The 25,617-nt window shown below is 38.3% G+C and overlaps 1 protein-coding gene across 2 annotated transcripts in view; it reads left to right on the forward strand.

Moving 5' to 3' along the window:
- The first annotated feature begins 17,716 nt into the window (after nt 1-17,716).
- Nucleotides 17,717-25,617, forward strand: part of FCRL5 (Fc receptor like 5) — a 36,576-nt gene continuing 28,675 nt past the window's right edge. For both annotated transcript variants that reach the window (XM_010381266.2, XM_030936412.1), the window contains exons 1-5: nt 17,717-17,917; nt 20,736-20,756; nt 21,966-22,220; nt 23,745-23,996; nt 24,277-24,561. In XM_010381266.2, the coding sequence (XP_010379568.2) occupies nt 17,887-17,917; nt 20,736-20,756; nt 21,966-22,220; nt 23,745-23,996; nt 24,277-24,561 (844 nt within the window). In that variant the 5' untranslated portion in view covers nt 17,717-17,886. The remainder of the gene's footprint in view (nt 17,918-20,735; nt 20,757-21,965; nt 22,221-23,744; nt 23,997-24,276; nt 24,562-25,617) is intronic.

A 25,617-nucleotide genomic window follows, 5' to 3' on the forward strand; every position in this document is an offset into this window, starting at 1 on the left:
CGAATTGATACAGATACACTTGGAAGAGACTCTCAACGCAATGGACTAGATCAGCAGCTGGGAGTGATTCTAATTAGTTCTCTCTTGGTGGATCAAAATCTGTAGGCAACAATGGCCTTGGAAAAATAAAGTGAGATAATAACAGGTCCTTGGTATAATGTAGGGGAAAAATTCAAAGATGTATAGAGATGGGATTGTTGTGGTGGATTTATCACACATGTTCCATTCACGTGTGCCCTATATCTCTTAAAAGGGTATTTCCACAGAGCATTGAAAAATACATTAGTGATAAAAGTACCAGCACCTTTGAAAAGTATAATAGAAATAGGTCAAGGGCAAAGGTGAAGACATTGTCTCACAAGTAGGCTCCCTGATTATGATGGAGTCTCAGAGTAGCAGAGACAAAAGAAGGCATGGCTACAATAATGAGAAAATGATAATGACAATACTATGACTGACAAGAACTTTGGATCATAGGAACAAAATAGGTGAGCAGGCCATATGTATACAAATGACAGTAAACTAGAAGCCTGCTTAGAATCATCGAAGAGAATCATAGTCACCCCATTTTCCTGCCAGTTGCTCTACCAGTCAGGGTTCAGTGGCAGACAATAGAGGCCACCCTAACTGATTGATGAAGAAAGGAATTTGTTTAGGGTATTAGTGGAAAGACTAGAGAGTAAGGCTCTAGGCTGGGCCTCTAGGAACAACTTCCAGAAGCAAACTGCCAAACTGGCCTGACAAGAGGGCAGCCACTGTCACCACAGCTGACTCAAGATCCGTGGGGCCTCTGCTGCTACTGCAAAAGTTTTGAAGTCAAAAAGCTGCCTAACTGCCACTCGGTACTACAAGATTAGACGACCAAAGGCCATAGTTCAGAAAAAGCAAAATATCCACTTGCATCACTCAGCTTCCAGAATAGCCACACAGGTATGATTTAACTAGACTCAAGCTCACTTCTGAGTCTTACAGGTGGTCTGTTTAGTGGAAAAGAGGCTATATGCAAAGACCCTGGCTTTACCCTTCTATTTCCTATTGAACAAGAAGTCACAAGAAGTCACTCTAGAAGGAGCTTAAATTGCTATTGAAACAGTTACTCTTCAGTATTTACCAACATGTTTCTTTTAGAATGGTGTGTGTGTGTGTGTGTATTCTTTTAGTGTAATTAGTAAAAGTTGCAGACAGAGGGAGTGTATCAAAACAGAATACAGATTTTTAAATTCAAGAGATTTTAGTTCAAGTCCATAATGTCCCACTTATTAGTATAAGCCCTTAGACAAGTCACTTACATTTTCTGGGTTTTATTTCCTTCTGTGCAAAATGAAGATAACACCTACCTTGTACAGGTGCCGTGAGCACATTTCTTCTTCCAAGCTTTTGCACTTGCTATTCTCTCTGACTGTAATGCTCTTCCCCTGGCAACCACTGTCTGTGACCTCACAACCTTCAGTGCCTGTTCAAATGCTATCTTTTTAAGGAAATCTTCTGTTGCCACATGTTTAGAATAGCAACATGCCCCAGCCTTTATCAACTTCTTTCATCCTACTCTACCTCATGTTTCTCCAATGCCACTTTTCACCATCAAATATTCTAAAATATTCTCATTTATTTATCTGATTGTTTCACCTATTGTTTATGCTTTATGAAGACAGAGACTTTTATCTGTTTTGTTCACTAATGTATGCCCACTGCATCCTATAGAAACCAATATATGGTAAGTGCTGAAGTAACATTTGTGAATTATGAGGATTATATAAAGCAATGAGTGTAAGTGCCTGATAATGTGTCTTTCTCGTATAAGCACCCAATACATGTTAATCATTAGTATTGGTATTTACTACAGATATGTTTCTAGGTCAAAAAACATTTATTGAAGACTTAGTATACCAAATACAAACTTTGATCAGGAAAAGGTGTCTCCTTTGACCAACATACAGGTTAGGGGGAAAAGAGTCTCTCTTTGTGAAATTTCCCCAGTAACGTACTGGAAGAGATAGATGCATAAAAAGATAATTTCCATATTATACGAACGTAACATTAGAACTAATAGGCACTAAGTCAATGTGTTAGGGAAGATAATACTAGCAGTTTTAACAGATGATCCTAGAAATCTTAGGAACTCTCTAAAACAAAACACCCCATCACTTGCTCCCAGGATGAAGGGCAAGGCTCTGCTCCACATGATCATTCAGGATCCTAGGCTCCTTACATCTCATGGTACCACCATCTTCAGGGCTTCCAAATTCTCTGCGAAAGTAGGGAGTATGTGGCAGATCATCCAGAAGACTCTAGAGGTCATTCCTGAAAGTGGCATGCATTCATCCTTTCCACATTTCATCTGCCAGAATTCAATCACAGTTCCTTGCTTATCTCAAGGGGTAGGAAAAATAGTCTAGCTATTGCCCAAGAAGCAGAGGATACAGATCTGCTTATCATCCTGGAAAGTAACTGCCATACTCCCATACTCAGCAAAGGGAAACGTTCAGGGAAATTTTACTGGAGGATATAGCGCACAGACATTAAGACAGTAACATGTGAAGTCATGAAAAGCTGAGTTGAAATTCAGGTAAGAATTAGTAGGCTTAGTTAAATCACTCAAACTCACCAACCCGTTTTAATCTCTAAATAATGGGAATAACAGTAAAATATAATAAAATTGAACCTATAAACTTATTGTGAGGATTACATGTGTGAAATCCATTTTTTTTTTTTTTTTTTTTTTTTTTTTTTTGAGACAGAGTCTTGCTCTGTCACCCAGGCTGGAGGGCAGTGGCGTGATCTCGGCTCACTTAAATGTGTGAAATCTTAAGTACTGCATAATTACATAGTAAGCATTTAATAAATGCTAGCTCTCAGGAAGAGGAGGAAGTATGAGAAGGCAAGAGGGAACAGAAAGAAGAGCAAAAGGAGACAGAGTTGGAAAATTAGACACAGAGAAGATGTGCTGGAGAATGAAGAAAATGGCTTTAGACTGAAATAGAAAATGTGCAGCGGCATAAGACAATAACATGCATTCAAGAAATTACAAGCAATTTAGTGTGTTTGCAGAATAAGATTCTCTTTACTGGAAAATCATGTCAGTCCAGAGAGGGTGAGACCCTAGTAGGCCTTGGTGCCATAATCAGGAGCTTCATCTTGTAACAACTGAAAGCCACTGACGTGCTTAATCAAGCAACATATCCAGGTTTGTGCTTCAGATAGATTCTCCTGGTGGCTGTGTAAAAAATAGCTTTAAGGTAGGAGAGATTGGCTGGTGGCAGGAAGGGTGGTTGGTTGCTGTGACTATCACCTAGGTTAGAAAAAGAGGGCCAGAGCCACAGATGTGCTAGAGCAGAAGGGTGCAAAACTTGTTTTGTAGGAAACAGTAAAAGTAGTGATTGATTGGAGGTGAAGGAGACAGTTGACTCCCAGGACTCTGGCTTGGACAGCCAGGGGAATGATGTGCCATAAATGGAGACAGAATGCAGCATAATCTAAAAGCTCCTTGGTCATATTGCAGTTTCATTCTTTTTCTATTAATGTTGCATTTTATGCGCCATGATTTAATTTTCCAAATCTGTTCCCAAAACAATTTCTAGAAACTTTGAGATTCATATTGAGTTTCTTTCTCCCAGAATATCACTTTGTGTCTTAACTAAAAACAAAAAATAGCTTTTGACAATTTCTTGCCTTTATTCCTGAGTCAAGGTAGAAAGTTTACCTATATAATCTCTGTGACCAGTGCCACATATTCCATGATTCCCCTGTGCACACCATCAGCCTTCAGTGCACATAAGCTCCATCCCAAATTCTCGCTTGTCATATTTAATGAAATCTCCAAAGCTGGCATGAACTTTAGAGAAGATTTAAAAACAGCCCCCACACAGGCCACGCGTGGTGGCTCATGCTTGTAATCCCAGCACAAGGCCAAGGTGGGCAGATCACGAGGTGAGGAGATCGAGACCATTTTGGCTAACAAGGTGAAACCCTGTCTCTACTAAAAATGCAAAAAATTAACCAGTGTGGTGGCGGGCGCCTGTAGTCCCAGCTACTCAGGAGACTGGGTCAGGAGAATGACTTGAACCAGGGAGACAGAGCTTAAAGGGAGCCCAGATTGCGCCACTGCACTCCAGCCTGGGAGACAGAGTGAGACTCCATCTCAGAAAGAAAAAAAAAAAAAAAAACTCACAGCCCCCACCCAAATGTTAGTTCTAGACTTTCAGAAAGAGGAACCTCAAGATAAATATATCATTTATGTTTATGCAAAAGTGTGTTGGGTCATCGGACTTCCCAGAGCCATGGAAAAATAACACCTCAAATATTTACATAAGCTGAGGGGATAAGGGGAAAGCCTCAAACCAGTGGCTTCTATTTTCTGGTTTAATAGTGAGGGTTTTCATGACAAAAGGAAGAAAGTTCATCTGCATAGGGCCTTCCTTCTCTGAGAACACATCTGTTCTATTATCTCTTTAAAAAGCCAAAGTCCTCCCCTGGCAGTTACCCAGGGACTGCAGAAAAGAGAACAGAGTTAGATGCAAAACTGGCTACATGATTTGTGGGGCTCAGTGCAAAAAGAAAATGCAAGGCCCTTTGTTCAAAAAGCAAGAAAAAATGTGCCATTAAAGGCACTTTTTCCTTTATTCCATGGTCTCTCCCTTAACTTGTCATGATGCTTCTTTATTTGCTATTTAATGTCATTCTAAGAGAAGAAAAAAATGACATTTTTAATTATCAGTGTGAATTTTTACTGTTCATCTTTATATTTTGTACTCTAAAGCATTTAATCAGTATGCAGGATTATTAAAATTAGACAATACATACTTCATAGCTTATGCACACAGGCCTTTTGTTCTTATCAGAACAGTGGAAATGCTACAAAATTCAAAAAAATAAGCAATTCTTTTTATTTTATTTCTTGATATGTGCACATCCTAACAACACTTTCTACCTTTGGTTTATTGATGAGAATGGAAGGAGGGAAAGGTAAAACAACTCCAGGTTGCCCTATCTTTTCATTTCCTTCTGTTATTTTCAATGAAAGTAATTAGCTAATATAAGGACGTAACATAAGGAAGATATGATAGAGTTCCTTGACTGTTTGTTTCTTAGAAACACCACTGCCTTCTTTCTATATGAGAAGCAAGATCTGGGTCAAATGCAAAGTGATGCCTTCTTGGGGCTGTCGGTCATTGATGTCATACACTTACTTTGTACTTGCTTTGCGTCTCACTGAAGTCCCACTCGTTGTGGGTGCACTTGAAATTCTGTGATCCTGTGATGTTACAATAGTGAACACGCATATTGCAAGTATCTCCTCAGCTCATGCATAGACTCTTATCCGATTAGACTTCATGTACTAAACACAAGTTCAAAGATAGAACTATTACAAGTTTCAAGATGGCAACAACAAAGCGTTAAACCAAGCTCAGGGCCCTTCTGAATGTTGGGCCCTGCGTGACCACACCGGACATATCTGAGGAAGCCAACTGTAATTGAGTATTTTCATCAAGTCACAAGAGGCTGGTGGGAGGGCTCTTCAATGGGGAACTGATCTTCTAGATTTAAACAGGCCCCAAACAAGTTTGTACTCTCTTTTAATAAATTCTTTGTAGCTATTTCAACCTGTCATTGGAATTTCTGACCATGACTGTGCTGTGCTTAGGGGGCTACTGAGCATCAAAGCCCTGGCCTAAGAACAGCCTTGATGAAATAGTAATTGTGTGAATAGAAAGAAGACCTGAGGCCAGAGTTCAGGGGGCTAGGCTGATAAACTTTATAACTGCTATTTATGCAGCTTCTGCTATGTGCTTCTAGTATTTACTTTACAAACATCTCATTTAATCCTGACAACAGCTAGAAGGCAAGTATAACTAATACCTGCTTTATAAATGAAAAAACTGGGATTAACATCTTGCAAAATTTTTCCCACAGTCACCTAGACAGTGACACAGCTAAGATTCAGTTTCATGTCTGTCCGATTCCAAAACCTATACTCTTATTTATTATTTACGTATTTATTTTTGAGACAGGGTCTCATTCTGTCACCCAGGCTAGAGTGCAGTGGTGCAGTCTCGGCTCACTGCAACTTCCACCTCCTGAGCTCAAGAGATCCTCCCAGCTCAGCCCCCCAAGTAGCTGGAACTACAGGCACACGCCACCACACCTGGCTAATTTCTTATTTTTTTACTTTTTGTAAAAGGTTTTTGCCATATTGCCCAGGCTGATCTTGAACTCCTGGGCTCAAGCAATCCACCCACCTTGGCCTCCCAAAGTGCTAGGATTACAGGCATGGGTCAACATGCCCAGCCCAAAACCTATGTTCTTTCCATATAACAAGCTTTCTCCATTGCCAAGGATCAGCATCTGAATAAACAAGGCCAATGCTGTATTGAGATGGCTGCGTGGGAGAAGAGCCACAAAGAAGAGAAGTTGCTTATGGTGGACATCAAGACATTTTCTTTCCTCATCTCTAGCTGTTGCCCTTATTTGTCACATTCAGGTTGGTATAGGTAGTACACTCAGAAAACTGTGAAATATTCCAGTAGATTCTTTTTCTTCTTCCCCTTTTTGAGCTAGGATTTCCCTCTGTTGCTCAGGCTGGAGTACAGTGGTACAATCTAAGCTCACTGCAGCCTCAACCTCTCAGGCTCAAGAAATCCTTCTGCCTCAGCCTCCCAATTAGCTGGGAATACAGGCACGCACCACCATACGTGCCTACTTTTTGTATCTTTTGTAGACACACGGTTATCTCATTATACCACCCAGGCTCTTCTCAAATTCCTGGGCTCAAGCGATCCTCCTGCCTATACCTCCCAAAGTGCTGGGATTACAGGCATGAGCCACCATGCCTGCCCTCCGATAGATTCTTAATAAACCTTTTTATACTGCTCTAGAATATTTAAACCACAAAAAAACAAATTCACAAAGTAGTGATGTATGCTATTACATGGATGAGCCCCAGAAACATTACACTCAGTGAAAGAAGCCATATACAAAAGGGAACAAATTATATGAATTCATTTCTGTGTTCAGAAAAGGCAACTCTATAGAGGAAAAAAGTCAACTGGTAAACAGTTAGTAGCCTGGGTTGTTGGTGGAAATTGAGAGTGACTGCAAATGGATGCCAGGTTTCTTTCTGAGGTGGTGAAAATGTTCTAAAATTAGATGATGGTGATAAAACGAGTGAATAATATCATTAAATATTGTACCTCAATAGAGCTGTTAAACATATAGGCAGCCACCCAGGGTTTTTAATAAGCATCCATTAGCATAAGTAAAGACAACTGGTAGAAAGGCTGAAGTGCAGAAAGTGAATAGAACTTTGAAAAAGCAACAGATTTTGGTGTCATTGTAGACAAAGGTTTCGAATATATTGAGTGTGATTTTTCACACCAGCCTAGTGAGGTGGACATTGTGGTCCCCATTTTTTTTTTTTTTTTTTTTTTTTTGAGACAGCGTCTCCTTCTGTCACCCAGGCTAGAGTGCAGTGGTGAGATCTGGGCTCACTGCAAGCTCCACCTCCTGGCTTCACGCCATTCTCCTGCCTCAGCCTCCCTAGTAGCTGGAATTACAGGCACCTGCCACCACGCCTGGCTAATTTTTTGTATTTTTAGTAGAGACAGGGTTTCACCGTGTTAGCCAGAATGGTCTCAATCTCCTGACCTCATGATCCGCCCGTCTCAGCCTCCCAAAGTGCTGGGATTACAGACATGAGCCACCGCGCCCGGCCTGTGGTCCCCATTTTAAGGATGAAGAAACTTAAGCTCAAGTTTAATAATTTGCTCAGGGTCACCCAGCTGGTGAGTGGCAGAGCCCTGAGTTTTTCTGGTAACAGTGCCTGTGCTCCTTCACCTCTCCATTGTGACAGAACATTGCCTGTAAGACTTTCCCTCAGGAAAATCCAATATTAATATTTAAGAAATTAAATCTTTGTTTTGCCCAGATTTGTTTTCACTGCCAACACTTTCTCTTCATCTGTATCAACTCTTTCTCCCCATTTACCATAGTACATTTTGTGGCCATAGCATCCTGCTTGTCAGCATACAAAATTCCTTCCAGGAGCTCCTGAGAGGCTCTGCCCACTCTCCAAACTGACTGACAGAGCCCAGGAGCTGCTCCAAGCCCACTTAGTGATCATGAGATTACTGTGGTTAATTCCACACTGCCTGTTTAAATATGCCCTCCAAGAACCTTTAGTTTTTATCTCTCTGTGTTATAAATAGTACAGTGGTTATTTATAAACTTCAGAACTCTAAGTTTCCATTTTCTGTCACCAAAATAGGCCCCTAGTAATTACTCTTGAGAGGTAACCATTAAACCGTGGCCCCTGCTGCTGCTACAGCTGGCTGTAGGAAGATCTTGCATCTAGATTCCTATTCAGATACCTGTGACTGTTGAATCTCTTTGCTGAAATTTTTAGGTTCATGCTCAGACAGCTCTCTACCACTTTTGGCTTTTGGCTTATGAGGTACTTGAAAGTAAAGTATGCAGTTTCTTTGAACTTCAGTTTTTCTCATCTATAAAATGAGGATAAAAATACCTCCCTAAAAGAATATTATCTGTGTTTTTTTCCCTATTGATTCAAAGGTTAAATAAGGTAATATTTACAAAGTATCTGGTGTGATACTGTGTTACAGTAATCATCCAATATATGGTAACTATTATTGAGATAAGGGTAAGGATCTCCTTCAGTTGAGAAAAAGGCATATCTACCATATTCTACGTACTGAAACCAACCACAAATGACCAAAAAACAAAAAAACAAACAAAAAAAGAAACTCCATCCTCAGTGAAACTTTTGAAAACCCACATTCCCCGACTTATAAACTCTGGAGAGCAGCTTCTAACCACAGTAAAATTAAAATTCAAATCAAACCAAGGGAAGAAATGAGGTGGCAGGAAACACAGGCTCCAATACACTTCTATAGGAAAAGCTCCAAGTTTTCCAAAAGTAAGGGGTAAAGTCCTGAAGCTCCAAACTGGTAAACTCATACTCAGAAGACAAGGTGTGGGGAGTATGGAGACTGTAGGAACATCCTCAAGTCCCACAGAACACTCAGAAAAGCAGGGACATACAGTCCGAATGAGACACTTTGCAGACTTGAGGAGAGATGGTACACAATACTGGCTCTGCAGATGTGAACATTATTTGCTGAAGAGAAGTACATGCTAAATCACCACAGGAGGAAATATTCTGAAGCAAAATACTTAGGTCCAAGCTGTCTGCTGCCTCAGCTCACACACCAGCTTGTCCCACAAGCTGCTCTTCAGTCAATAGAGAGCTGGGAAAGTGTGGCCCTTGTTGAGAGATCAGCCGTAATCAGACTGTCACTAGCATGGGATTCAGGCATGTAGACAGAATGAAAAAGTGTAGGCAGTAAAAGAGTATAGGCAGAAGAAGCACAACGCCACCCAGCCACCCGGAAAATATCAGACAACCTCTTCTCCATGACATCAGAGAAATTTTAAAAATAAAGTCTCTTTTTCATATAATGACACTTTGGGCTTGAGAAAATGTAGCAGAAACAGAAGAATATTGAGGGTAAATTAATAAAGTTCAAAAACCAGAAGAGGAAAATCAGCCATATTATAATCAGAAAACAAAAAATGAATAAAAATTGCTGAAAATATAGTAATGATAGATGGATTTGATAAAACTAAACAAAATAAAATAGGAAAGAACAAAGGTTTAAATTATTACAGAGAAAATAATTGATATGAGTGACAGATAAAAGATCTCCAATATTCCCATAAGTGGTATTCTGAAGCCAACAGAATAAATGCAAATGAAAAATATTTAAAGATATAATAGAAGAAAGCATCCAGAAAACTGGTACAGAATTAGCAACATGACATATTTAGATAAAGTTACTATACTTCAGAGATTTTTAAAAAAATAATTTAGTGGACTTTGAGAGGCCAAGGTGGATAGATCACCTAAGGTCATGAGCTCAAGACCAGCCTGGCCAACATGGCGAAACCCCGTCTCTACTACTAATACAAAATTAGCAGGGTGCATTGGCACACGCCTGCAATCCCAGCTACTCAGCAGGCTGAGGCAGGAAAATCACTTGAACCTCAGAGGTAGAGGTTGCAGTGAGCTGAGATGGTGCCACTGCACTCCAGCCTGGGTGACAGAGACTCCATTTCAAAAAAAAAAAAAATTGAAGAATTTGGTGGACAACCAGAAAAAAGTCAAGTTATGTGGAGGAGAGGAAAAAGCTGTCTTCAAACTCATAGCTGCGTTCAACACTAGAAGACAATAGTCTAATGTTTAAAGACCCTCAAGAGAAGAAAGATTAACCCAAGAATTTTAAATCCAGATATATTTCAGGAATAAACCAAAGACATACTTTCTAACGTGCAAGAACTCCATGACTGTGGCACTTTAAGACAAAACATGACTTAAAACCTATGATGAGTATTGAATTCAATTAAATATAACACTCAAATCAGGAAATTATGAGAATTATGGGGTTATAGAACACAGCGTAAATATTATAAACCCTGAAAATATAGAAATTATACTATTAGTAATAAAAATCAGGAGGTGGAGAATATGAAAACATATGGGACAAAGTAATAGCAGGCAGATTCCTTTCTTTTTTAATAGGAAATAAGTAGATATTGTCAAATCAAGAAAGATAGCTATAAGAATACCAGAGTTACAAGGTTAACCACTGCGATACTAGGAACAAACTATAATTCCTTCAAAACATGAGCAGTGCTGTACGCTCTTTAAAAATACAAAGGATTGAAAGAAAATAAAACATTTAAAAGCAAAAGTTTGATAACATGAATTAGATGACAGAGTTAATACCAACCACCTTTGTCTTATGAATGTGGAAATATGATAATTTTATCAAAGAAATAGATTTGTAATCTAAAAACAAAACCCAAGCATATACTATATGCAAGAAATAATTCTAAAACAAAGTAGCCTAAGACATGATAAAATGGTGACAAAAGCATACAGCCATGCAAACAAATGAGAACAAGAATCATGACATTAATATCAAACAAGTCTAATTCAGCTAAAACAATAAAGTATTAAATCACACCCAAAACAATAAAGTATTAAATCATACCCAAAACACTACTCTATAATTATAGAGAGTACAACCTGCAACAAATATTGGCTATGAATTTTATGCATCAGATCTTGTACTTTAAAATTTTATAAATCAGTGAAAAATAAGTATTACATGAGGTTATAGAAGATTTATTTAACATATTCAATAACTGGCTATAATAAATATATGCAAAACACCCTATCCTGAAGATGAAGAATACATCTTCTTTTATTTTTAAAGGTCCATGAAATACTTATCAAAAAAAAAAGAGGGGAAGAAAGACCATTTAGGTCACAAAGAAAATCTCAATAAATTCCAGAAAGTAGTAAATTCAAGAAACTGCATATATCACGTTGTTGTATTAAAATGCAATAAATGGTAAAATGTCACTATTAATAGCAAAACCAGAAAAAGAAAAATCTACCATCTAGATATTTTTAAATGTTTTAAAAATTCCTGCATTAAAGAAATCAAAACTGAAATAGTAAACTATGTACAACATATTGTAATGAAAAGAATATATCAGAACCTATAGAACATGACTAAAGCACTGAAGAAAATTCACAGCCTTGAACATTTAAATTACCAAATAGGAAAACTGAAAATACATAAACATTTAATCTAAGAATTTAGAAAGCAAAAATATACCTAAGAAAAGCAGAAATGCACACGTTAGAAAACAAAACAACAGAGCTGGTAATTAAAGAGCTAATTTTGCTTCGAAAGAAAAAAATAAACAAATGCCAAGGAACAAAAAACAGAATTGCCCGGGAATAAGATAGAAAAGTAAACATAAATTATCATAGTAGAATTTTAAACAGTTTCCGAGGAACAATCCCATTTAAGAAACCTATCAGTATAAGAGAGTTTCAAAGACAAATCTTTCTAACTTTCAAAGAATAAATAATTGCAAGTTACTTACATGGTCCTGAGGCACACAAAAATTAAAACTAGAAGGATCTTTTTTTTTTTTTTTTTTTTTTTTTGAGACGGAGTCTTACTTTCCCACCCAGGCTGGAGTGCAGTGGCATGATCTCGGCTCACTGCAACCTTGGCCTCCTGGGTTCAAGCGATTCTCCTGCCTCAGCCTCCCGAGTAGCTGGGACTACAGGCACATGCTACCATGCCCAGCTAAGTTTTTGTATTTTTAGTAGAGATGGGGTTTCACTGTGTTAGCCAGGATGGTCTTGATCTCCTGACCTCGTGATCCACCCGCCTCGGCCTCCCAAAGTGCTGGGATTACAAGTGTGAGCCACCGCACCCGGCCAGATCTTCTTCTTAATATGATAACAATTATATATCTCAAGCCAAAAATTAGATTTGTATTTAATGAAGAGCACCAAAATAGTTTCCAGTAAGGCTGGAAAAACAGTAATTTAGAATTGTTCTGGTAGTGTGTTTTAGTGAGAAGAAGACAGTTTGAAACAACCCTAAAAATTTAGTGACCCAACACATAATAGCTTATTTTAATTCAAGTTACATGTCCAACATGAACTGGCAACAGATCCAGGCTCATAGAGGCTTCACCATTTTGTACCTGCACTGTCTGAATCACATAGGCTGTTTGGTGCCTATAGCAAGAGAAGTGATACAGGGGCATTTCTTGCCTGCTCTTGTATGTGACAGCATGGAAATAACTTATACTACTTCCTCTCACAGCCTATAGGACACATCTAGTCACATGGTCCTCTACTATATGAGAGCTGAAAAACGGGGAGCATATGGGTGTTCTGTGAGCAGTAAATGTCGTTATTTCAAGAGAAATAAAACTATACAATTATAAAAATTGCAAAGAATGAGATAAAATTAAAGCATGCAAAAGCTATGCTATAAGAGAAATCAAGAGTTGAGATAGATTAAAATTAGAAAAGATGTAGATTTGAATACCATGATTCACAAGTTTGATCTAACAAGAAAAATAAATTTTAAAACAAACATTACTAGAGATAACTGGATTATCACTTAATGACAAAAAATAACATTCCTAAACATGATGGAATAAACCCATCTCAGTTACCTGTTGCTGCATTAAAAAAAAAAAAAAAAAAGCCGAAACCTTGTGACTTAAAACAACAATGGTTCTATAAATGGACCATGCTCAACTATATACTCAGATTGGCTGAACATCATTAAAAACATTACAGCAAACACAGCATCAGATTCAGGTTTTTAAGCATAGCATCCAATCAACTGAATCAAGTCCAAATGTAGATGAGACTCTCCCAGTGTGGCTTTCAGGCAAGAAACAGAGACAAAGAGAAATATTTAATAATGGCAAGTGTGTCAAATTATCGGGAAGAGGTAACAATTCTGAATGTGTAAGCAATTCATAAAATCACTTCAAAATATAAAACAAAAAAATGACAGAAATCAAAAGGAAGTTGACAAACTCACAATAATAATGGAAAGTCCTAACATAATTTTCTTGGTAACTTATAGAGTATCAGAAAAAATAGTAAGACCATAGGATATTTGAGTAACACAATATAGAATATAGAATTATGTAACTGACAGAAATGAAATGCTGCACCATTTGCAAATATACATTATTTTAAAGAAAACGTGAAAAATTTATAAAACTTGACTGTATACTAGCCCAGAAAGCAAATTTCAACATATTTCAAAAGACTGAAATCATAAAATATGTTCTCAGACCACAGTGGAATTAAATTAGAGATTAATATCAACAAAAATGAAAATCTCTATTAGGAAAAGAAACAATACACTTCAAAACAACCCATGGGCCAGAAAGAACACCCTAATGGAAATTAATAATATTTTTAACAAAATAATCATAGAGATATGACATATCAAAACTTACACATTGCAGCCACACTTAGACAAAACTGCATAGCATATTAGAAAATAAAAGACTAAAAAATCAAAGATGTAAGTATCCCTGTAAGAAGTTTTTAAAAAGCAAGTTCACTTTTAAATGGTAAAATGAAGTAAATATTAAAGAAAAGAGGAGAAATTAATGAAATAGAAAATGAACATACAATACAGAAAAATCAACAAAGCCAAAAGGTTCTTTGAAAATGCTCATTCAATTGATGATTTCCTCTAGAGACTGATCAAGAATAAAAAAAAATAGAACGACAAAGAGAAGACAGTTATCAATATTATGAGTGAAAAAATAAAAAACATTACTACAGATCTCAAATATGTTAAAAAATAAATGAGGACATTGCAAATAATGTTATGTCAATAGACTTGGAAATATTGATGAGCAAATTCCAAAAAATATACAGCATATCAAAACTGGCACAAGAAGAAATAAAGTATCTGAATAATCTCATATCAGTTTTAAAAATCAAATCTGTAATTTGCCCTCCTCCAGAGAAAGTTCCAAGCCTAAGCATCTCTATCAGTAAAATCTTCCAAACATTTAAGGAAGAAATAACATCAATCTTACACAAACTCTTCATGAGAATAGAAAAAGAAGGAGCTTGCTTATGAGACCAATATAATTTTGTTACTAAAATTCATCAAGAAAGAAAATTGGTCCATCTTTCTCATGAACACAAATGCTAAAAGGCACAGCAAATTTATAAGTCAAATTCAAGAATATATAAGAAAGATAACACATCATGGCCAAGTTGGCATGTACAGTTGATTTTACATTTGTAATCATCCATGTAATTCATCATATTAACAATAAAAGTAAATAATCATATGATCATACTAATAGAGGCAATAAAAGTAATTACTGAAACAGCATCCATTATTTAGGAAAAAAGAAAAATTTATTAGCAAATTAGAAATATAAGGAAAGGTATTTAGTCTGATACATAGTATTTACCAAAAAAATTACAGAAAATATTATACTTAATATTGAAATATTAAGAGCTTTTCTGTGAGACTAAGACAGGACGCCTGATATTACCACTTCTCTTTAGTATCATGTTTGAGTTCCTAGTCAGTTCAATAAGTGAGGGAAAAGGAAGTTTAAGTATTAAAAATAAAGAATAAAACTATCATTATATGATTGTGTATGTATGAAATCTAAAATAACCTAAAGATAAACTATTAGAATTAATAAGTAAATTCAGCAATTTTAGTAGATATTAGAAGGTCAGTAAGGCCGGGCATGGTGGCTCACGCCTGTAATCCTTGCACTTTGGAAGGCCAAGGCAGGCAGATCACTTGAGGTCAGGAGTTTGAGACCAGCCTGGCCAACGTGGTGAAACCTCATCTCTACTAAAAATCAAAAATTAGCTGGGTGTGGTCGCAGACACCTATAATCCCAGCTACTCAGGAGGCTAAGGCAGGAGAATCGCTTGAACCTGGGAGGTGGAGGTTGCAATGAGCCAAGATCACACCAGTGCACTCCAGCCTGGGGGACAAGAGCGAAACTCCATCTCAAAAAAATAAAAATAAAAATGGTGGTCAGTAAAACAAAAAACTATTCTATTTCTATATACCAATTATACATTTAGAAAAAAAATCTAATGATGTTACTTACAATATCATCAAAAACATATCAATAACCTAAGGATAAACCTACCAAAAGATATACTTTCCACAGTCAAAGCTATAGAAAATTGCTGAAAGAATGTCAAGTTGACCTAAACAAATGAGGGGATATTTTATGTTTATGGATTGAGAGACTCAATCTCTTCTAATTTATACAAATTAACTTATAAATCCAATGCAATCCCAGTTATTAAAAGTCTTCTAGGCTTTTGGGGAGAGAGGGAGCAGGAATTGACAAGGTGATTTTCAAACGTACAGAAAAATACAAAGAGCCAAAAACAGCCATAACAATTTTGAAGAAGAGCAGCATTTTATGACTTAATCTATCAGTTAATAAGCATTATTTTAAAGCAACAATAATTAGAACAGTGTGGTATTGGCATGAGGACAGGCAAAATAGACTAATGGACATGAAAGAAATTTCCAAAAATGACCTACATGGCTTTTTGTTTTATAAAAAAGGTGAAATTGGACTGTATTGTGGGAAAAAATTAACTTTCAATAAATAGGGCTGGGTAAATTATCTATATTTACATTAAAAGTGAATATAAACACTAATACTGTACACAAAAATCAATTGTAATGCTATTATAAATATAAAATAAATGGTAAAAAAAAAAAATAAAGTTTCTAGAAGATAACCTGGGAGAGTATCTTTATGATCTTGGAGTAGACGAACTTTCTTAGAAGGGATACAAAAATCTCTAACCATAAAAGAGAAGATTGATAAACTGGACTATGTCAGAGTTAGAATGGTTGTCCATCAAAAGGCACTATCAATGAGCAAAGAAGCAAGCCACAGACTGAAGGAAGACATTTGCAATACATATATCCAACAAGGGTTTATATTTAGAGTTTAAAATAGCTACAAAACAGAAAGAGAAAGACTGAAAGTTAAGAGAAAAATGAGGAAATATTTGAACAAGATTGCACATAAAAAGGATACCTACATCACCAATTAGACTATGAAAAAATGCTCATTCTCAAATTCACCAGAGACATACAAATTAAAACCACATTGAGATAATTCTAGCAGAATGGCCAAATTTTACTAGATGACAATACGAATATCGGCAAGTATTTTAGAACAATGGTAACTCTCATACATTGGTTGGTGAGTGTGGTGGGAATTGGCGCAACCACTTTGGAAAATAATTTGGTAATACTTCCTAAACTGAATATATGCACACCTTATGAGCCAGGAATTCCACTCCCAGGTATACACCCAATAGAATTATGTGCACACATGCCCCAAGAAATGTATACAAGAATATTCATAGCAGCACTATTTGTTTTAGCACAAAAAGTAGGCAAAGACTCTGTGTTCCCTTTGAAATTCTCCTCTTGTACTTAGATGGATTAATCTCTATTCCCTCCTGTAACCCCTGTATGATTTTCTTGCCTCAGGGTGCAGTGGGGCGGATGTGACATAATATACCTAAGGTGATGTGCATTTGTAGATATAAAATTAAATGCCCCCTTAGGAAGACCAAGGTATGGGCCCAGAGAGAAAGGGTGGGAAATTATTTGAAAGAAAGAAACTGGCACTCCTCATGGTAGCTGATGTCTTAGGAACCTCTGTTGATCAGTATACCAGGATGGAAACTTGACTTTTAGAAAATCATGAGAGCTATAAATTCACATGGTAATTTTTTTAAAAAAATCAAACAGTACAGAAATACATAAAATAAATTGTCTTCTTCCCACCTATTGCTCCTCAAACATAATCAGTATTTTTGTGTGTACGTTCCAGGAAAAAAAAAAGTATACTTAAAAGAGTTGATGTACACATATATCCTATTTTTAATATTTACCCAATGGGATGATACTACAAAACTAACCTATATCTCACTTTTATTCTCTTCACATCAAACAAGGTGGTCTTGTCTTCTTGGCATGTTCAGATTTACCTTATTCTTTAATGATTGCTTGTCATTGTACGGAAGAATCAGAATATTCTTAAACAGTCCCCATATTGTGGTTTTTTTGTTTTGTTTCCAGTGTTTAGGCAATAATGAATGCTACAATAAACGTTCTTATAGAACTCTCTTCAGATACTTCCTTCAGGGTAATTTCCCAATAGCAAAAATGTAGGGTCAAGGGTATTTGATTTTTTAAAACCTTAACTTTTTTTTTTCTTTGATCATCGGACAGGAAACTCTGATTAGTAGCTGAAGATGGGTATTCCCACTTCCTTTTTTCTAATTCACTAATGTATTCTGCTGTTTTTGAGAGTGCAATTTCTCGGATGTGCTCCTTGGAGCTGGTGTGTAGTGTCCTGAGTGTAAGATCAAGTTCAAACCTGTTATTCCTGAGAAAACTTCTCTTTTGATCTCCGCCCTTGGTGGTCCAGGTCTTCATGCTGCTGTGGGTGATATTACTGGTCCTGGGTGAGTAAAAGAGCTCACGATGGGCCCTGGGTGGGGTCGGGACAGCTTCTCTCTCCACCACAGGCCTGGTCCTTTCTTCGGCACAGCCCCTGCTGAGAGAATCTTTCCAACATTAGGAGACTGTGTTTTTGAACTTTACTCTGTAGCTCAGGGCTTTCTCTTGAGGCTGAAGAAAATGGCCACAGCTGGAAGGAATTTTCAATCTTACAGAGTAGGAAACCACAGTAACCACAACAGTTAAAATTTCATTTATTTTTTTCTTTCAAAAGAACTTCATGAAGTCCAGAAAATGTTTCATGTTTGTTTGTTCATATCGTCTTATTCATAGAAGAGCCCACTCTGCTCTCTGTAGAGATGTATTTACTCCTTGTATGACAAGGCCAGATCCTGGTCCCGAGCATGAGAGGGCAAGATTTCTAACAAGAAAGACAGGTCTTTCTCTGGCACATAATTGCAAAACACTGCAGCAATGAGCTGATTAAGAACATGGTGTGGAAGAGAGGGGTAGGTGGACAAAGCAAGGACAAGTCTAAAGCACATGACTTTCTCTTTGTCCCTCTGGGTGTGCATAAGTCTCTATCAACTCATATGTGCGAACTGGTTGATTTTTACTAAAGTTTAAATATTAGAATTAAATATGCTTATTTATTTGTTCAGCAAATGTGTTTAGTCATATCTATGCACAGTATTGTACCAGGTGCTGAACAATGAGAGTCCATAGGAGACACTATGTCTGTGTTCTGGAAGGTCATGACATAGAAGGGCTCCCAGCAAGGCCAATGTACTTTCAAGCAGCTATGCAACAAGATCCCAGTTAAGTTATTGTCCAGGCAAAGTTACCAATGAATGCTGTAGGCAGATAATAAATTGTATTCAAAATAGCTAGTGAAGACTTCATGAAACTTAGAGGTGAGTAGGAGCTAGAGGAGCAGAAATGGAGCAGGCATGATATAAGAAAGGAGGACCCCAAAGTTGGAAGGTGCATGGACTATAATTCCTGAAGTAGGAACACATCTCAATTATGGCCCCACACATTGTGGGTAACGGCCAGGTCCTGAGCATGAGAGGGCAAAGTTTATAACATGGGCTCTGGGGTCAAACAGGATCTAGGTTCAAAACTTCATCCTGCCACCTACTGGCTACCAGATTCCTGGTCTATAAAATGGGGTTAATCCTAGCACTTACCTCATAGGGTTATTGACATGGTTATATGAAATAACCTATGTAAATGCAGACCATATAGAAACCACTCACAAAAATATTAGCTTCATTTAAAACAATGCAAAGACCAAAGAAGCCAAAATATTCAGGTGAATGGTGAATAATTTGTTGTTCTCAGTAAAACACTTAAGTTTGGATAAGTCTCCAACAGCCTCATGTGGACAGGGATGATGTGTCTCTCACACACTCCTGGATTTCTATTGCCTTGCTCTGGAGCATGATTGGCATTCCAAAAATCTGTTGAATAAATAAATCAACCCATATGCAGAATATCTATTAAATTAATAAACACGCCAGTTTTGTGTCCTCTCTCTCTTCATTACCCATTTCTCAAATCTCTATTCTTCTATCTCTACATTATTAACCGAGTTCTTTAATTAATTCATTATACAACAAAAATATATTTAGTGAATATTAACGGAACATCTTTTATATGCCAGTCACTGTTATAGGTCTTAGAGGATATATGGTGAACATAAGAGAAGTCCTAGGTCTCACAGAGCTTGCATTATAGAGAAGGGAAAATAAACAAGCAGATAATGAAGATAATTTTGGAAAAACACTCTGAAAAAAATTACACATTGCCATCTCTTGGGCTGAGTATCAGGTCTAAATAATCTGAGCCTCAGTTTATTGTTTAAAAATTAGGCATGATGATAACGAGCCCTTGGATTCAATGATCTCATGAAAAGAGTATAGCCTGGAGTCTGGTGCCCAAGGAAGGCTTAATTCATGTCCATTTCCTTGCCCTGCCTTCTAATCAGTCCCCCTGCTTCATATTATCCCATTAAATTCTGTCCACTGACAGAGTGCTCCATCAAAGTTTCAAATTCTAACCTTGTCAATCTCCCCCTTGAAACCATTCCATGACTCTTTATGACTTTTTAATAAAATTAGAACCACTTACTCAGGCCCTGCATGCTTCTCTTACCTTATTTCCCCCAACCCTCCCAACTCCTGAGCACCAGTGTCATTTCTCCACCTCTGTGCCCTTTCTACCTTTATTACCCTCCCCATCGCCTCTTACCACACACAAATGCTAACGTCCACCTGCAGACTCATGTTCTCACTCACAGTTTTGTGAAGTATCATCTCCTTCAGGTACCTTCAAGGATCCACCCATCCTGTTCAACACATGTACACACCCTACACACACTCTACACACACACATATATCCTACACACTGGGCTAGGTGGCCCTTCTGCCCCCAACATACCCCATGTGTATTTCTGTTATTGCACTTACACCCTGTGTTATATTATTTTATATCGTGTTTCTGTTTTTCCACTAGTCAACTTCTTGACGGCAGATACCATTTTTAAAGTACATTGTAAAAGTCCAAATACCATGCCATATATATGTATATAATATATGTGTGTATATATCTGTATATATATGTGTATATATATTTTTGTGTATATGTGTGTGTATATATCTCTGTGTATACATATACACATTTGATGAATAATTATTAGAGTTTTTAAATGAATTTTTTAAAGGGACAAGTAATACCTGCATGGGTAAAAAAAGTGGAATTATCTTCTTCAAACAAAATAATCGTGGTTCTGTGCTCATCTCTGGCTCTTATTTTTTGCAGCTCCTGTCAGTGGACAGTTTGGTGAGTTCTCCTGTCTTTGACTCTTCAGCATCTCTGGTTAAGAGTGTCTCTTCCTAATAAATAGAAAACATTTGTGATGGCTGCCTGAGATCTCTAATATCTCCTCTTTTCTCACTGAGGTCAGCAGGGATTTGAAAGTGATGCCTGGTTTTTTGGTATCTCCCAAGGGCGAGGAGAGCTCCACGGTCACCCTCTGACCCTCCCAGGGGGAAGGGGTGAATACCCAAGCAGCTCCTGGCCTTTGCTAAGCCCTGCATTTACTGTTATTGCCAACAGATCCCATTTAGCCAGGCAGGACATCTTCAACTCCACGGCAAGTGTGCTGGACTCAGGATAGGATCCTCTCCAATCAGCAAGCCAGAAAAATCCCCCAAAACATCCCACTATACTGATGCCAGCAGGAATGCTGCATTCTCTGCAGCTTTGGAGTAAAATCCTCCTGGACATCCAACAACTGGGTCCTCACAAAAGAGAAAGGCACAGAAAGGGGAGAGAGGGGAGAAGACAAGTTATCTGCATCCCACATTTAATTAGTTCCGGCTCTTACTCCCATTCCTTTGGCTCAGAGTGGATGATTGAGAACCCAGGAGTAGCAAGAACCCTCTACAACCCCTCTCCTTGTCCGAATCAGTGGTCCCACCTATAACCTTGTCCTAGTCACCTCTGGATGCCAGTGAGTGACTTGCCCCTTCCTTGCTCTGCCACAATTAGCTATGATGGGGTTCTTCTGGGCATTTGAATCACCATCTACAAAATGAAGATGTTAGGTAAGTTGAGCTCTCGAGGTTTTCTCAGTGACAAATCTTAAGATAATATGATTTATTCTCTTAGGGAAAGTGCAAAATTGTGATTTTAACATCACCTTTGGAGTTTCTTATGAGTGTTTGAACATGATGAAATGGCAGCGCAGCATTGATTTTCTCTGGGACCCACTTCCATGTAAGGCTACCTAACTGTGATATTTGATGGTGAATCCTGCTGGTGTCACTCTCCTGAAATCATTTTGCCCATTGCCATCCCCTGGGCAATTTCTCCCTTGGGTGAGGTGAGGGCCACTGGCTGACATGGAGCTTTGAGCTATCAGTGACCCTCCCCGAGGACCTCTTTCAGATCCTCCAAACCCAGGTCCTTCAGGCTATGCAGCAGGAGGCCCTGAGGCTGGGCCTGCAGGTGCCTCCACCTCAGACTCCTTTTCTCTTTCCTCTTCAGCAAGGACACACAAGTCCATTATTTTCCTCCAGCCTCCATGGACCACAGTCTTCCAAGGAGAGAGAGTGAATCTGATTTGCAAGGGATTTCGCTTCTACTCAACACAAAAAACAAAATGGTACTATCGGTACCGTGGGAAAGAAATATCAAGAGAAACCCAAAAAAATACCCTTGAGGTTCAGGAATCTGGAGAGTACAGATGCCAGGCCCAGGACTCCCCTCTCAGTAGCCCTGTGTACTTGGACTTTTCGTCAGGTGAGAGAGCATGAAAGATGCAACAACTTTCGAAATCAATTCAGCCCATGTTTCTCTCTAGCTGTTATTACTGTTTACCTCAGACCCTTCATGAGTGGACAATTTTATTTCACACTGTGGTAAGACAGGGAGAGAGTAAAAAGCTCAGAATACAACCAGACAGGGAATGGAATTAGCTGCTTAATTTTAAACATTCAAATGAATAAAATTTTTACTTTGAGTGGATTAATGTCTCTGCACCTGTGGTTCTTGAAGTTTGATTTGAGTGAAAAAGTCTGGGCAGCTTATCAATCATACAGACACTCAGGACCTACCTAAGCTTATTCAATCAAAATCTATAGAAGTGAGGTCCATTAATTTGCATTTTTTACAAGATTCTCGGGTACCAGAAAGCCTGAGGACTAATTTATTTGAATGGTTCCTGAATTGTTTTTTGGTTTTGTTTTGTTTTGTTTTGTTTTTTGAGATGGAGTCTCGCTCTGTCACCCAGGCTGGAGTGCAGTGGCGTTATCTCGGCTCACTGCAACTTCCGTCTCCCGGGTTCAAGCAATTCTCCCACCTCAGTATCCCTGGTAAGTAAGACTACAAGAGCCCGCCATCACGCCTGGCTAATTTTTGTATTCTTAGTAGAGATGGGGTTTCCTCATGCTGCCCAGGCTAATGCTGAACTCCTGGGTTCAAGTGATCTGCTCACCTGGGCCTCTCAAAGTGCTGGGATTACAGGTATGAGCAACAGCACCTGGCCTCTATGTATAGTTTTAAGCCATATTATTTACTTGGAATACTAAGTGGCAGGAGAATTGTTCATACTTATGGGTACTTAATACATAGGTAGATAAATATGCAGAGAAAGAAAGATAAAGGAAGAGACATTTCCTTTTTTGTCCTAAAGCCACCTGTTTTGAAGTTGAAGTTATATCATTTTTTAAGGTAGTGGGAGCAGTGTACTAGCAAGGAATAAACAAAATGCTTATACTCTTTGACTTAACAATTCCTCTTTTAAGAATTTACCTACTGAAACAACCATAGATGTACACCCCTGAAAACGGCAGACCTTAACATGGTTTAAAAAAAGAATAGTCATTAAAGAAATTGCATTACTGCCAGTGAAGGAAAACTTTATGAACATTAAAAATCAGGTTCAATAATGATACTAATGACATAGGAAAGTGTTCATAGCATAGTAAGTGAAAGGAAAGTTATCAAATCTACAAATATTATTATTATTCCATAAAAGAAATACACATGAGCTCTCAAGTACTTGAAAGTGGAAGAGAAAGCTGGAAAAACATATGCCAAAATGTGGGTGGTGAGATGATAGGTGATTTTACCTACGTTTCTGCTTTTCAACTATTCTCAAGGTATATGTGTTCATTTCTAAATCAGAAAAAAAGAAATGATAATTATTTTAAGAGTTCTTTTTCCCAACCCATTTTTTAAAAAATGAAATCTACTTGGAAAAACAATGAAAAGAAAGGGGAAACAATGGGATGCACCAAATAACTGCTATTGTGTTTCTCATAGCTTCGCTGATCCTGCAAGCTCCACTTTCTGTGTTTGAAGGAGACTCTGTGGTTCTGAGGTGCCGGGCAAAGGCGAAAGTGACACTGAATACTACTATTTACAAGAATGATAATGTCCTGGCATTCCTTAATAGAAGAACTGACTTCCATATTCCTCATGCAAGTCTCAAGGACAATGGTGCATATCGTTGTACTGGTTATAAGGAAACTTGTTGCCCTGTTTCTTCCAACACAGTCAAAATCCAAGTCCAAGGTAAAGCATTATTTTGTGAAGTGAGTTGGTCAAAAGGAGACTCCTTGGGGTCACAGAGATAGAACAGGAGGAAAAGGGTGGACTGGAATACCACTAAACTACAGGCCACATTCCTGCAAGGACCAGAGGAAGTATAGTAGTGCTTTGGGCTGAAGGAAGCTAGGGATCAATGACATTCCTTTCTTTGCCTGCTTTTGGATGTGCTGCTGCTTGAAGTTTGTTTTCTCCAAAGCACATCTCAGCCTCATTGCTCTAGGACTGTTGTGATTCTTCTCTCTAGAGTCATTTACACGTCCAGTTTTGAGAGTCAGCTCCTTCCAGCCCATCAGCGGGAGCCCAGTGACCCTGACCTGTGAGACCTGGCTCTCTCTAGAGAGGTCAGATGTCCCGCTCCAGTTCTGCTTCTTCAGAAATGACCAGATGCTGGGATCAGGCTGGAGCCTCTCCCCGAAGTTCCAGATTACTGCCACGTGGAGTAAAGATTCAGGATCCTACTGGTGTAAGGCAGCAACAATGGATTACAGCATCACATCTAACAGCTTGAGATCCTGGATACAGGTGCAGAGTAAGTGCTGGTGGAATCTGAGATTTGCTGCAGAGAGGGCTAGAAAAGTGGGACAGAGCTGCATATCAGCTTGGGTCACCAGTCTCTGTAGAAACAACTTGTACCTGTGAGAATGGGAGTTGTGCAAGCAAAGAGACCTTTACTCTTATGGACATCTTAGAAGAGTTTAGACCCAGGAAAATCCAAGAAAAGAAAGGTCTATTTTTTTTTCTTTCAATGCCATTAAATACAAGTCTTTCTTTTCTCTCACAGCCCTCTCTTCCCTGACATCATTTTTTTTTTTCTTCTAGGCCCATAGGGATAAGCCTTGGGCTGTGGCATAGCTCTCTGACTCTGGGGTACAGAGAGATCTGTTGTCTCAATTAACATTACTTATTGACAATAACCAATGTGAAAATTTCTGTAGGATACAAAGACAGGTTGCAACATCGTAGTTACTCCAAATATGTAATTCTGGAGGTTTACCATTCCCTAGTTATGAGTATAAATATGCACCCCAGATTACATCACCTCCCTTACTAGTATACGGCACCATCCTTCCCCCAAAGCTATTGTGGTAGTTACAGTGATGAGGGAAAAACAGCTTCTGTAGAGCCCTGTGTCACCCCTCCACTCATGGCAAACTCCAGGCTCACTCTAAGGAGACAATGTGATCATCACCAGAGTAGGAGTCAGGACACCAACTCTGGCCCTGGCTGGCCCTAAACAGCCTACACAGGCAGGTCTCCTCGTCTCTCTCTGACTCAGTTTTCTCACCTGTAAATAAAGAATGTCAGTCTGGGCCAAGGGAGAGAGTAGGAGCAGGAGAAAAAGCTCTAGAAGACTATGCTAATCTTTAAGGAAAAACTACCAACAGCAAATAAATCCCTGAGGCCAATGCAAGTGAAGGAGAAATGAACAGGAATAGGAAAGAAGACTCATAATAATTGGGCACTCCAGGTGCAACATTCCATAGTCATAGGGCAGAGGGAAGGAGCAAGAAACAGGTGCAGGAAACGGTGTGTGGTTCTGATGGCAGCAAGGTAAGGGTGGAGACTGGAGACTGGGCATTTGCAT

The sequence above is a fragment of the Rhinopithecus roxellana genome, chromosome 8 (assembly GCF_007565055.1).
Source record: "Rhinopithecus roxellana isolate Shanxi Qingling chromosome 8, ASM756505v1, whole genome shotgun sequence".
Taxonomy (NCBI): Eukaryota; Metazoa; Chordata; class Mammalia; order Primates; family Cercopithecidae; genus Rhinopithecus; species Rhinopithecus roxellana.